The following is a 13097-nucleotide window of genomic DNA, read 5'->3' as shown; positions in this document are numbered from 1 at the left end:
AAGGTAAAGAAAAAATGAAGTGAAATTCATTAGTTATACAGTAGGGGGTAGGGGGTGGGGGCGGGGGGTAAACTGGGGTTTCTGGTGGTGGAATTTGGGCACTGGTGAAGGGATGGGTGTTTGAATATTGTATAACTCACATATAAACCTGAGAACTTTGTAACTTTCCACATGGTGATTTAATAAAAATAAAAAAAAAAAAAAAAAAAAAAGAGCAGGGCTGGAGAGAGCTCAGCAGGTAGAGTGCTTGCCCTTCATGTGTGCAATCCATTTCTGTTTTGGGTTTTTTTTTTTTTTAGCCATACTCAGTGGTGCATAGGGATTATTTCTGGCTCTGCACTCAGGAATTACTCCTGGTGGTGCTCAGGGGCCCATATAGGATGCTGCGGATAGAACCTCGGTTGGTCAAGTGCAAGGCAAATGTCCTATCTACTGTACTATTGCTTCAGCCCTGTGTCCAGTCCACTCTTGACCCCTGGAACCCCATATGGTCCCTCAATAGCACAGGATGTGAGGCTCATGCGTTACATGTGGCCGAGTCAGGTGTGGTACTGAGGTCCTGAGCATCACCGGGGTTACCTGGGAGAGCTCAGGTATCGTAGGGCTTGAGCAGTCCTGCATGCCCAGGTCCTCGAATTGAACTGCCAACCTTGTTGGCTGAGACCCGCCAGGAAGGACTCCCATCTTCCTGAGCCTCTGAAATTGAGAGGCCGTCTCCAAAACCAAAAAGGAATGTTAAAACTGCAGAATGGGAGACAGGCTTTGCAAATCCTGCATCTGGTAAGGGATTTGTAACTAGACAATATGAAGAACTTCTACAACTCAGCAATAAGACAAAAAAAAGTAAGAAATGGACAAAGGATAGGATCAGGGACAGAGCTCAGTAGCAGCGCATAGGCAAGGCCCTGGGTTCCATCTCAGGCACCACAAAGAAAGGGGGGGTGGACAGATGGACAGACTAGAGAAATAGTGCAGCAAGTAGGGCACCTGCCTTGCATGCAGTTAACCTGTTTTTTTGTTTTGTTTTGTTTTGTTTGCTTTTTGGGTCACACCCGGCAATGCTCAGGGGTTTCTCTTGGCTCTGCACTCAGGAATCACCCCTGGCGGCACTCAGGGGACCATATGGGATGCTGGGAATCGAACCCGGGCTGGCCACATGCAAGGCAAACGCCCTACCCGCTGTGCTATTGCTCCAGCCCCTCCATCCCTTTGTTTTGGTCCCCAACACCTCATAGAGTCCTCTGAGTCTGCCAGGAGTAAGTTTCAAGCACCACTGGGTATGGTCCAAAAAACAAACTTAAAAAAAAAAAAGAAAAGAAAAGAAAAAAAAGAGGGTGGAGTGGGCAAAGAATATAAATTTCTCTTATTGTATAAGAAAATATACAATTAGCACCTGAAAAGATGCTCAATGTGATAAGCTACTGAAAACACAAATTAAATCCATCATGAGACACCATTAGACACTCCTATGGCTGATTTTAAAAGATGGACAGTCTTTCAATAGGCCAGAAAGAGCATGGTAGCTGAGCACGTGCTTCAGATATGAAAGCTTGGATCCATTTCTGGCATTACATGGTCCCCTGAGCACCACCAGAAATAATATCTGAGCACTGAGCCAGGGAGTAACATGAGTACTAACAGGTGTGACCCTCTCAAAAAAATTAAAATAAAATAAAGAAAAAATGTTGGGGCCAGAGTGATAGTACAGTGGGTAGGATACTTGCCTTGCATGTGGCAGACCTGGATTTGATCTCCGGTACTTCATATGGTTCCCCAAGCCCCACCAGAAGCGATCCCTGAGTGCAGAGCCAGGAGTACCCTGAGCATTGTTGGGTATAGCCCAATTTTTTTTATCAAAAAAACAAAAAAGGGGGGCTGGAGTGATAGCACAGTGGGTAGGGCGTTTGCCTTGCATGCAGCCAACACAGGTTCGATTCCCAGCATCACATATGGTCCCCTGAGCACCGCCAGGAGTAGTTCCTGAGTGCATGAGCCAGGAGTAACCCCAGAGCATTGCCAGATGTGACCCAAAAACAAAACAAAAAAAAAAAGGAAAGATACAAGTGTTAATGAAGATGGAACACAATTAAAATCTAAAGAGAACTGTGAGACTGGTATGTAATTTTTTGGAAGCCAATTTCTCAATTCCTAAAAGGTTAAACAGTTACCTGTAACCCTGAAGGAATCACTCCTAATTTCACTCCTAGATGTAGACATGAGAGATGAAAGCATATCTCTGCTGCACAAAATTTTGAAATAAATGCTCATTATTTATTTCATTACCCACAATTGCCGAAAGATGGAAATACTCCAAGTGTCCATTAACAAATGAGTGTAGAAAGAAAACACACATTGGGACCTGATTCCATCACAACAGGGAAAGTGAACAGCCCTGAGCCAGCACGGATGAATCCCTCAAACACCACACAACATCAGAGACCAGTGTCCAAACCTCACATCTCTTCTTCTGGGATTTTTTTAATTGTTGTTTGTTTTGGCTTTGGGGTCACATCAGGCGATCAACGCTCAGGGGTTACTCCTGGCTCTGCACTCAGGAATTACACCTGGCAGTGCTTGGGGGACCATATGGGATGCCAGGGATTGAATCCAGATTGGCTGCGTGCAAGGCAAGCACCCAGTGCATTATCATTCCAGCCCCTCTTTTCTGCTTATACACATATCCATACTCAGCAGATCCAGGCAAGATCAGTGGTTCCAGGACTGAGGAGGGACAGGGGACATGACTACGAATGGGCAGAGAGTTTCTCTGGGAGTGTTGACATGACGATGACTGCACAATTCCCCTGCCCCAAACATCACTGGGTGTGTGGGGGGGGTCATTCCTGAGCACAGAGTCAGGAATAGTCCCTGAGCACTGCTGGATGTGGCCCCCAAAACTCCCCCCACCAAAAAGGAGAGAAAGTCAGAGGGGTCCAAGTGACATCTAGTTGTGGGGGCGCAGACTTGGGGACGAAACTGCAGGATATTGTTGAAAGAATTCCTCCCAAAAATTTTGGAAGAGGGGCTGGAGCAACAGCACAGCAGGTAGGACATTTGCTTTGCACGCGGCCGACTCGGGTTCGATTCCCAGCATTCCATATGGTCCCCTGAGCACCGCCAGGAGTAATTCCTGAGTGCATGAGTCAGGAGTAACCCATGTGCAACGCCGGGTGTGACCCAAAAAGAGAAAAAAAAAATCTGGCAGAAACAATTTGGCAGAAGGCAAGTCTCACCAATACCAGGGTCCTGGCACTGAGAACTGAGGACACCTGGTGTGCTGCTTGCCAGCTGCCCCCACAGGAGCCAATGCAGGGAAGTGGGGGAGGAGTTCGCTCGCAGTTCTCCAGTCAAGGGCTTGTTCCTGAGGAAAAGCGGCCTGAGTATGGGACCTTCATGTGGTCTGAGTCTGGTCCATGGGCCAGTATAGACCACAGGGTACAAACCAAGCAGAGTTCTGAAACAGAAAGAAGTCGGGAGGCTCGGGGCTAGAGTCACAGTACAGTGAAGGGTGTTTGCCTTGCACACTGCTGACTTGGGTTCTATCTCTGGCATTTTACATGGCCCCCTGAGCACTGCCAGGAGTAATTCCCCCGCCTTTTATCTTTTTGGAGGGGAGGGTTCGCTTTTGGGGGTACACCCAGCAATGCTCAAGGGTGTACCCCCAATTCCTGGGTCTGCATTCAGGAACTACTCCTGGCGGTACTCAGGAGGCCATATGGGATGCCGGGGATTGAACCCGGGTCAGCTGCATGCAAGGCAAACATCCTCCCCATTGTGCTATTGCTCCAGCCCTGCCAGGAGTAATTCCTGAGCACAGAGATAGAAATAATCACTGAGCATCTGAGTGTGGATCCCTCTAACACACACACATATTAATAATAAATAATTTTTTAAAAAGAAGTTGGAGGATAAGATAGTATAGGGGTGCTTGCCTTGCACATGGCCGGTCCCAGTTTGATCCACAGCATCGCACATGGGACCCCAAGCACAGAGCTAGGCATAGCCCCTAAGTATTGCAGGTTGGGGTCCAAACTTCCCCTCCCTGTAAGAAAAGAAGACTGGGAACCCCAGTCTCTGAAAGTACGGTAGGGGCCCCCTGCAGTATCCCCAGAGTCGGGGGGCTTACCTGGTGCCAGCACGACAGGCTCGGGCTCCCCTCGGTTTCCATAGTAGCAGATCATATCTCCCTTCGCTGTGCTGTATGTGGAGAGAAGAGCGGTCACAGCAGAGCCACGGGACTGGTGTCAGACCCCGTGTCCCATCTCCAGTGCTCCTCAGGCCAGGTCAGGAGGGAATCAGGGCTCCCACCCTTCAGGGGTCATCCACAGTGCTGGCTCCCCAAGGGGACCAGAGAATGGAAAGTGTCTTCACCTCAAGCCTTGCCTCTTAAACTATAATCACCATCACCCCCGTTACTGAGTTCGGGGTCATGAAAACTTTGGCAACCGTGAAAATAAATTCACCATCAATCACATGCTGGTACCCCGGGGGATTCCGGCTGTGCTGCCTCTGTCGGGTGAGTGGGAGTGGAGTTTAAGAAGCCCTGCTCTAAAAGACCCTGCAGGGGCTGGAGCAATAGTACAGCGGACAGGCATCTGCCTTGCACGCGGTCAACCAGGGTTCGATTCCCAGCATCTCATATGGTCCCCCAAGCACTGCCAGGAGTAATTCCTGAGTGCATGAGCCCGGAGTAAACCCTGTGCATCACTGGGTGTGACCCCCTCCAAAAAAAAAAAAAATAAGACACTGCAGCCAATGCCAGGCTGCCTACGTGAGCAGGGTGGGGAGAAGAGCGAGCCCCCCACAAAGCATCTGGCCCCATTCCTACAGTTCATCTCCTCCTGCTAGACGGGCTGCCCCAGGGTGCCACAGGCTTCCCCACACAACATCCAGAACCACGTTCACCTACTCTCAGCCACTGACTGTGCACTTAAAAATAGCCTGAAATGTGCCAGAATGGAAAAATGTTCCAGTTCCTAAATACCACAGTAAATCTTTCTGCTAAAACCTGGAATGACTTTTCCACAAACTAAAGAGGGTTCCTCCTGGCCTTTCTGTGAGTGGCCTTTGTCCAGAGATGCTGAATGTGACGCCCGTGCCTTGGGACGAACAAAGAAAGGGCTGGGCAAGGATGCCACCCACAGGCGGGATTCCTGGCCCACGCGCCTCTGTGTGCAATTCACATTCTTCCTGAGGGGGCTGGGGCAATGGCACAGTGCGTAGGGTACTTGTATGCAGTGGATCCAAGTTTGGTCTCTAGCACCACATATGCTCTTCCAGGAATGATCCCGAAACTCAGAGCAAGAGCACACCCCCGTGTCCCCCCCCAAAATACACACACACACACACACACACACACACACACACACACACACACACACAGGAAAAAAACTCTTAAGAATAATTTAGCAAAGATAAGGCTTTGCTTACAGCTGACTCCAGTTCAATTCCTGGCACGACGTGGTCCCCTGAGCACAGAGCTGGGAATAATAGTACCACCAATGGTATACAAACAAGCCCCCAACCACCCCCCCCAAAAGTAATAAAGGAAGGTTCAGAGACCCACCTCGGGGACACTGGGGCAGAAGGCCCTGGCCTCAGGCCTCCACCCACTCCTGGGGCATAATAGAGCAGGAGGCCCGGGTGAGGACAGAGGCATGCTGACTGCACCAGAGGGCAAGCCACTACAGACTGTGTCTAAAGTGTGCACCCCACTTTGGGGAGCACCCCACTCCCAGGATGCTCCCACACAGTAGAAATCCACCGCTGCCTGGGGAGGCTTAGAGACACTTCTTTGAGGCCCCTCACATTCCCTCTATCTGCAGACTCAGAAAAGGCCTGGACTGTGCCTGCCAGTGTTCTGCTGGTGACCTGAGAACAGACTTTGGGGAGGAGACCCCATCATGTCTCCCATGAGCCTGCACTGTACACCCACTCTCCCTCCACCTGGGGCTCTGTCACTGGCAACTCCTGTTCCCCAGGCACAGTGAGTAACAGTCCTGGCTGTAGCCACCCTGTGAGCAGTGTTACCAGGCCATGGCTAGGGTCCACACACAGGAGTAGGAAGATGAATATGCTCCCAGGAATGGCTGACCAGCACCCACACCTGTGTGTACAGGTGACCTCCAAAGCCACCCTATAGGGCAGGTCCTTCCCAAATGCCCATGGGCCATGGAGTCTGACCCCTCTCATACCCAGGGCTGCTGGGCAGGGCTTGCATCTCCCAGAGGAGCAGGAAGGACACCTGTCCAAAGAAAAGAACTGGCATAGCCCCCTTGCACTTCTGGGTGTGACCCCCACAAGTGAAACAAATCAATATCCAAGTGGCCCTTGGAAGAAAAAAAGTCCCCCTGTTGTAAAACCTGGCCTCTTAATCTATGGGGCACAACTCCAGTGGGGCTGCATAATTAGATGTGGGGATTGCAGAATGGTAAGAGATATCTAAACCTACAGTGGCCAGAAATTAACCCAAAATCAAACACATAAGGAAGCGTTGGAAGGTGTTTTGGGCAGCACCAGACTGTGTCACATTCCTCCAGTGAAAAGGGACCATGGAGGGAAAGTCTGAGTAGGCCATTCTAGAAGGCTCAGCCCCAGTGTCAGCAGTGCCAGCCCATGGTGGTCCCAGGCCTTCTGTCAGAGGCCACTGGAGCCTGCACTGCCTTCTGAATCCCTGCTCTACATAACAGCAAATGAACAAGAAGTGGCTGGAAACCAGGGTTCTCCATCACAGGCCTGGGAAGACTTGGAGGCAGAGGGCCGGGGAGGGTAAGGGGTCCCCTGTGCCCAAAGAGTGTCTGCTGCACCGTGCTTGGTCTCTCAGCCCTGGCGCCAGTAGCCCTCAATGTCAAGGGCAGCCCCCTGCCCCCTCTGTGCTCTCCAAGTTCCTGCAGTCGTGAGTCGGGGGGGGGGGTCAGCCCTCAGGACACGCCCCCAGCCCCTCCAGGAAAGGTCCCTGAAGAAGCTGCCACATACTGTCCCCAAGTCGCAGGGCTGGAAGTCCACCTCCCACTGTGCCTGTGACATAGGTCCATGGTGGGGGCCCGCTGACTCACCTCAGGTCGGCTGCAAGGAGGTTGAAGCCATTGTAGAGGTGGCCCTCTGTGGACACCTTCCTCAGGTAGGACAGGCTGTCCATGTCGGTGGTCAGAAACTGGGCCACAAGTTCACCTGTGTGCGGGGATAGACACCCGTGGCCAAGGTAAGGCTGAGGTCCTCCCCCTGGGAAGGCAGAGGGGGGAGCATGGGGGAAAATGGGCTGCCCACCCCCATGCTAGTCACTGACTCAGCACTGATATTTCCTCTTCATAAACTCCTATGTGGGAGTCCAGCATGAGGGGGGGAGAAAAAATCTTCAGGGGGGACAATGTGTGTCCAAAGAGTGGCCCTCTCTGGGGGGTCTGCTTTTCCAACTTTGAACAGGTGGGTGGGAGACAAAGAGACAAGAGTGATGAGTGAAATCTTGGGAGGCAATGAGACAAAGTAAGGAGTGATATTTAATATTTGTGTGTGTGTGTGTGTGTAGTGTGATAAGATATAGTGGGCAAGGCACTTGCCTTGCTTGTAGATAACCCAGGTTTGACCCCTGGCACCACATAATGTCCCTTTGTTGCCAGGAGTGATCCCTGAGCACAGAGCCAGGAGTAAGCCCACAACATAGCCAAGTGTGGCCCAAAAATAAAAGGAGTGGCCGGAGTATTAGTACAGCAGGTAGGGTGTTCGCCTAGCATTCGGTCGACCCAGGTTCAATCCCTGGCATCCCATATGGTTCCCTGAGCATCGCCAGGAGTTTCCTGAGTGCAGAACCAGGATGAACCCCTGAGCACCACAGGGTGTGACCCAAATCCTCCCACCTCCCATCCTCCCACAAAAAAAAAAGGAAAGAAAAGACAGCAAAGGAAAAAAAGGCAGTGAAAAATGATTATGTTGACCAGGCAGAAGGTGGTTCTACTAGAGATACCTCCCAATCAGCAGGGCAGTGGGAAAGGAGGGAGCCCTGCCCCTCCCCTCGGGGCCCCCGCCCCTTCGTGGCTCCACCCCACCGGAGTACCTCTGCTGCGGGCATCCGGGTCTTGCCGCGGCTGCAGGTAGTTGGTGAGAGCTGCCAGTTTTCCCCGCGTGCTGATCCCCAGCCAAGTGCCTCCTTCCTTGCCTTCCTCCATATCAAGCCCTGAGGAGGACAACAATGTCACCAGCAGTATCCATCACAGCAAGCACCCGCAACCCCTGGCCTCCCTACCCAGGCGAGATGCAAGGTGGGCAGTGGCCATGGGGAGCCCAGAAGACGTGGGTGTTGGGCATAGTGCTGGGTTGGGAGGACGTGTGCCCTCCCATGGGGCATCATCGGGCACCGGCTCACAGCCTGCCCAGGGCAGCAGGTCCAGGAGAAGAGCACCACTCAGGGCTTACCAGAGGGACGCGACATTGGAGGGTGGGCTAATAACAGACTTGTGAGACTTATATGGCAACAGTAAGACATAGCAGCAAAAGAAGTAAAAGCTGAGAAGATCACAAACAGAGAAGCAAATCTTGACACACAGATATCAGGGCTGGCTGTGACAAAAATCTGAAAGAGTTCAATCAAAAATTCAAACCACTAAAACTAGTAAGTACTGGCAAGACCCAGAAAATAACCAGTAATAATCAAAGTAATCAACTCAAACATATCATTTGCAACAGCAGTAAGCAATAGGTAAAATGCCATGGAAAGCATGAAAGGAAGAGAGTGATGTCCCTAAAGAGAAGCCAAAGAGGTGCAGAGACCAGCTCGGTAAGCCTGCTGGGAAGAGAGATGCAGCGGTCCTGCCGTGGTGGCATTCCACCCCAGATAACCAATGTAGATAACATGATCCCAGCTGAAATCCCAGTGGAGTAGACCTTTTGTTTTAAAGGGATTCGAAAGTGATTGGGGAAGGGAGATGGATAGCTCAAAGGCTGAGTGCATGATTTTAATCAATTTTGTTTGTTTTGTCTGGGCCACACTCATGACTACTCTTGGCTCTACGGTCAGGGATCACTCCTGCTGGAGCCCAAGAGGACCCTATGTGGTGCCAGGAACCAAACCCAAGTCAGTGTGCACAAAGCAAGTGCCCCGCCAGCTATATTATCCAGCTCTCCGGCCCCATGCATGCTTTATGTGCAGGAAGTCTGGGTTATATGCAGGCCCTGCATAGTTCCTCCGAGCACTGCTGGGAGTGACTCCAGAGCATCAAGATAGGAGTAGCCTTTGATAACGCCAGGTGTGGCCCAAAAGCAGAAAAGGGGGGAGGGGGACATAAACTAATTAACAAGCAAACTCTAAACTGTACATGCACAAAGGAACTAGGGAGAGTGGCCAAAACAGTCCGGGAAAAGAACAAAATGTGAAGAGCTACGCTACCTGATTTCAAGACTCTCGAAGTTGTTGCCCTCAAGACCAACAGATCAGGGGCTGGAGTGATAGCACAGTGGGTAGGGCATTTGCCTTGCACGCGGTTCGAATCCCAGCATCCCATATGGTCCCTTGAGCACCGCCAGGAGTAATTCCTGAGTGCAGAGCCAGGAGTAACCCCTGTGCATCACCGGATGTGACCCAAAAAGCAAAAAAAAGACCAACAGATCAATGCTCCCAAGAGTCTAGGACACACCCACATGTACACGTGTTCAGGTGAATTTCAAGCAAATCGTCCAATGAAGCAATAGGGAAGAGAGTTCCAAGTCAGTAAGTGATGCCGGAATGATGGGAGAGATCTGGGTGGGGGGTGGGGGGTGGGGGGACAAAAGGAATATTAACTCATACCTCATACTATAAACAAATATTGAAGCAGGGGCTGGAGCAATAGCAGAGCGGATAGGGTACTTGCCTTGCACACAGCCAACCCACATTTGATCCCTGGCATCCCATATGGTCCCCTGAGCTGGCCAGTAGTGATTCCTGAGTGTAAGGCCAGGAGTAACCCCTGAGCACCGCCTCCGGGAGTAATTCAAAACAATATCAACAAATACTAAAGGGGTCAGAGATGTAGCTCAGTGGTGGAGCAGATGCTTCTTGTGGGTTTAATCCTTATCGCCTCCTGAATATTAATTTAAGATAAATGATAAACCAAAATATGAAAGCCCAAAACTAAAATCTTCTTGAAGCAGAGAGAGAGAGAGAGAGAGAGAGAGAGAACTATATCCCTTCAGAGATGATTAGGCCATATCATAAGTGAAAAAGTAGAAAAAGTACACTTCACTAAATTGTTTATGGATCCAGAGAGATAACAGAGGGGGTAGGGCACTTCAATTTCACACAGACTAACCCAGATCAATCCCCAGCACCATCTACGTTCCCCCAAGCTCTGCCAGGAGGGATCCCTAAGCCCAAGCCCCTTGGCAATTAAAAACAATCACATGAAATGAAATGTTTACCAGAAGATATTGAGAAAATGAACTGTCATGGGAATATAAATAATATAAATATGTGACCACTTTTGGGAAACAGTATAAAGTTTCCATAAGAAGCTAAAAATAGAAATGCCATCTGACCAGCAATCCCACTCTGGGTGTCTGTCCAAAGAACATGGTAACATGAACACGAAATGAAATGTTTTAGCCACCCCCAATGTTGCCTGCAGCATATATTCACGACTGCTAAGACCTGGAAACATCCGTGTCCACCAACAGATGGGCAGAGAATAACACTACTAGGACACTGCTGAGAAATACTGCTGAGTAATAAAATGTGACAGAGCTATACAAGTTATGTTATTTTCAGCAGAATGTAAGGAACCCTGGAGTACACAAAACCAAACCAGTCAGAAGGAAAAGATGAGTATTGGATGATTTCACCCGCGCAAGCAACCTATGGAAATACAAAAAATGAAGAGGAAATCGAAGCAGGTGAATCAAAATAAACTAGTGGACACTGACAGCAGAACTAAGTTTACTGGCGGATGGAGGGTGGGGGAATGGGAGAAAGGGTGATGTTTTATTTGTTTTGCATTTACTGGGCTCTTTTTTTGGGGGGTTAGCAGGGGGTCACATGTATAGTAATCCAAGATTACTACTCCCAATTTATTAGTTAGGGGTCACTCCTAGCAGTGCTCAAGGAACCATTTAGTGCTGGGGATCTAAGCCACGACCCCCGCAAACTCTCAGTCAAGAGAGCAGCCTTTCTGCTCTGGGTTTTGTTTGTTGTTATCGTTGCTTTTTATTTATTTATTTATTTATTTATTTATTTATTTATTTATTTATTTTGCTTTTTGGGTCACACCCGGCGATGCACAGGGGCCACTCCTGGCTCTGCATTCAGGAACCACTCCTGGTGGTGCACAGGGGACCATATGGGATATATGGGATGCTGGGATTTGAACCCGGGTTGGCCGCGTGCAAGGCAAACGCCCTACCCGCTATGCTATCGCTCCAGCCCCTGTTATCATTGCTTTTTTTGGGGGGGGAGTTGGGCTACAGGTGGTAGTGTTTAGTGCTTACTGCTGGTTCAGTCCTCAGGGACTGAACTCTGGAGATCTCATCTGGAGATGCTTGGGGGATCATATGTGGCACCAGGGATCAAACCAGGATCAGCCACAAGCAACGCAAGTGGCTTAATCCCTGGACTACCTCTCTGACCCTTCTAAAAAGATCATTTTTTATCTTATTTCTTTTTCTAATCTTTTTAAACCAAATTTTTACATAAAGGGAAAAAAAAGATGAGTCGGCAAAAACATTTCTTTAGCACAGGACTCAAATTCAGAATCTATGAAAAACGCCTACATTTAAAAATGAATGAGGGGCTGGAGTGATAGCATAGCAGGTAGGGCGTTTGCCTTGCACGTGGCCGACCTGGGTTCAAATCCCAGCATCCCATATGGTCCCCTGAGCACCGCCAAGAGTAATTCCTGAGTACAGAGCCAGGAGTAACCCCTGTGCATCGCCGGGTGTGACCCAAAAACCAAAATAAATAAATAAATAAATAAATAAATATAAAAAATCAAAATAAAAATGAATGAAACTCTTCCCCTTGACCAAGCAACAGGGCTCAGATTTTCATCTCTGTAATAAATTACCTGGCAAGCTACCCGTGGTGGTGTACTCAATATGCCAAAAATAGTAACAACAATGGTCCTCATCCCCCTGATCCCGAAAGAGCCCCCAATATGCCATCGGGCTACACTAGCACATGACAGGGATGAATAGAGACATTACTAGTAGCCGCTTGAGCAAATCAATGAAGAACTGGATGACAGTGATACAATGATACAGTGATAATAAATCACCAAAACCCAAACACAAAATGGGAAACAGGGAACAGTGGGTGGGGCGCTTGCCTTGCACACAGCCAACGCGGGTTTGATTCCTGGCACCCCATATGGTCCCCCAAGCACTGTCAGGAGTGATCCCTGAGCACTATCAGGTATGGCTGAAAAAAAAAACAACCACCAAAAAAAAATTGCAAGACAACAGTTACAGGATACTGGACCCCAGAAAATGAAGGCCAGCATGTTCTGATATGGGAAAGGCATGAGGTGGACCTCACGACTGGGAGTCCAGAGGCCCCTAGCCAAGGAGACAAAACTTCCAGAGTTCACAGCACAAAAGAGCAGGGAGGAGATGGGTGTGGGAGAAACCCCCGACCACGGCGGTGGGCGGGGGAGAAGAAGCAATGAGAGGCTCGGGGGTGAGACTCTCACCCCAGACAGCTAAGGATCAGAATTCAGGCAACATTGTGGCAGAAACACTGCTGAAAAGTGGGGAGCAATCAGCTTTGGACAGAACAGCTTTAGACCAGCCACCTTATTAGTCATGCAGGCAAGATCTGAAGGTTGTGTCATGCCTTTTCTTCTTCTTTTTTTTTGGGGGGGTCACACCTGGCGATGCACAGGGGCTACTCCTGGCTCATGCACTCAGGAGTTACTCCCGACAGTGCTCAGGGACCATATGGGATGCTGGGAATTGAACCCAGGTCGGCCGCATGCAAGGCAAAAGCCCTACCCGCCATGCTATTGCTCCAGCCCCTTTTCTCTATTTCTTGTGGCTCTCTCTTCTGTCTAAAGAAGACCCCGTTCTCTCTCTAATGTGTTACTTTAGGAAGGAAGGAAGGAAGGAAGGAAGGAAGGAAGGAAGGAAGGAAGGAAGGA

General features: G+C 49.7%; 1 protein-coding gene across 3 annotated transcripts in view; it reads right to left on the bottom strand.

Annotated features, from left to right (window-relative positions):
- The window catches only part of TANGO2 (transport and golgi organization 2 homolog), a 39811-nt gene that overhangs the window by 10443 nt on the left and 16271 nt on the right, over positions 1–13097 (bottom strand). For all 3 annotated transcript variants that reach the window (XM_004607483.2, XM_055119372.1, XM_055119371.1), the window contains exons 4-6: positions 8051–8170; positions 7056–7170; positions 4127–4197 (exon numbers count right to left, since the gene is read on the bottom strand). In XM_004607483.2, the coding sequence (XP_004607540.1) occupies positions 4127–4197; positions 7056–7170; positions 8051–8170 (306 nt within the window). The remainder of the gene's footprint in view (positions 1–4126; positions 4198–7055; positions 7171–8050; positions 8171–13097) is intronic.

The sequence above is a fragment of the Sorex araneus genome, chromosome 11, assembly GCF_027595985.1.
Source record: "Sorex araneus isolate mSorAra2 chromosome 11, mSorAra2.pri, whole genome shotgun sequence".
Lineage (NCBI taxonomy): Eukaryota > Metazoa > Chordata > Mammalia > Eulipotyphla > Soricidae > Sorex > Sorex araneus.
This window is presented reverse-complemented; position numbering and strand designations above follow the sequence as displayed.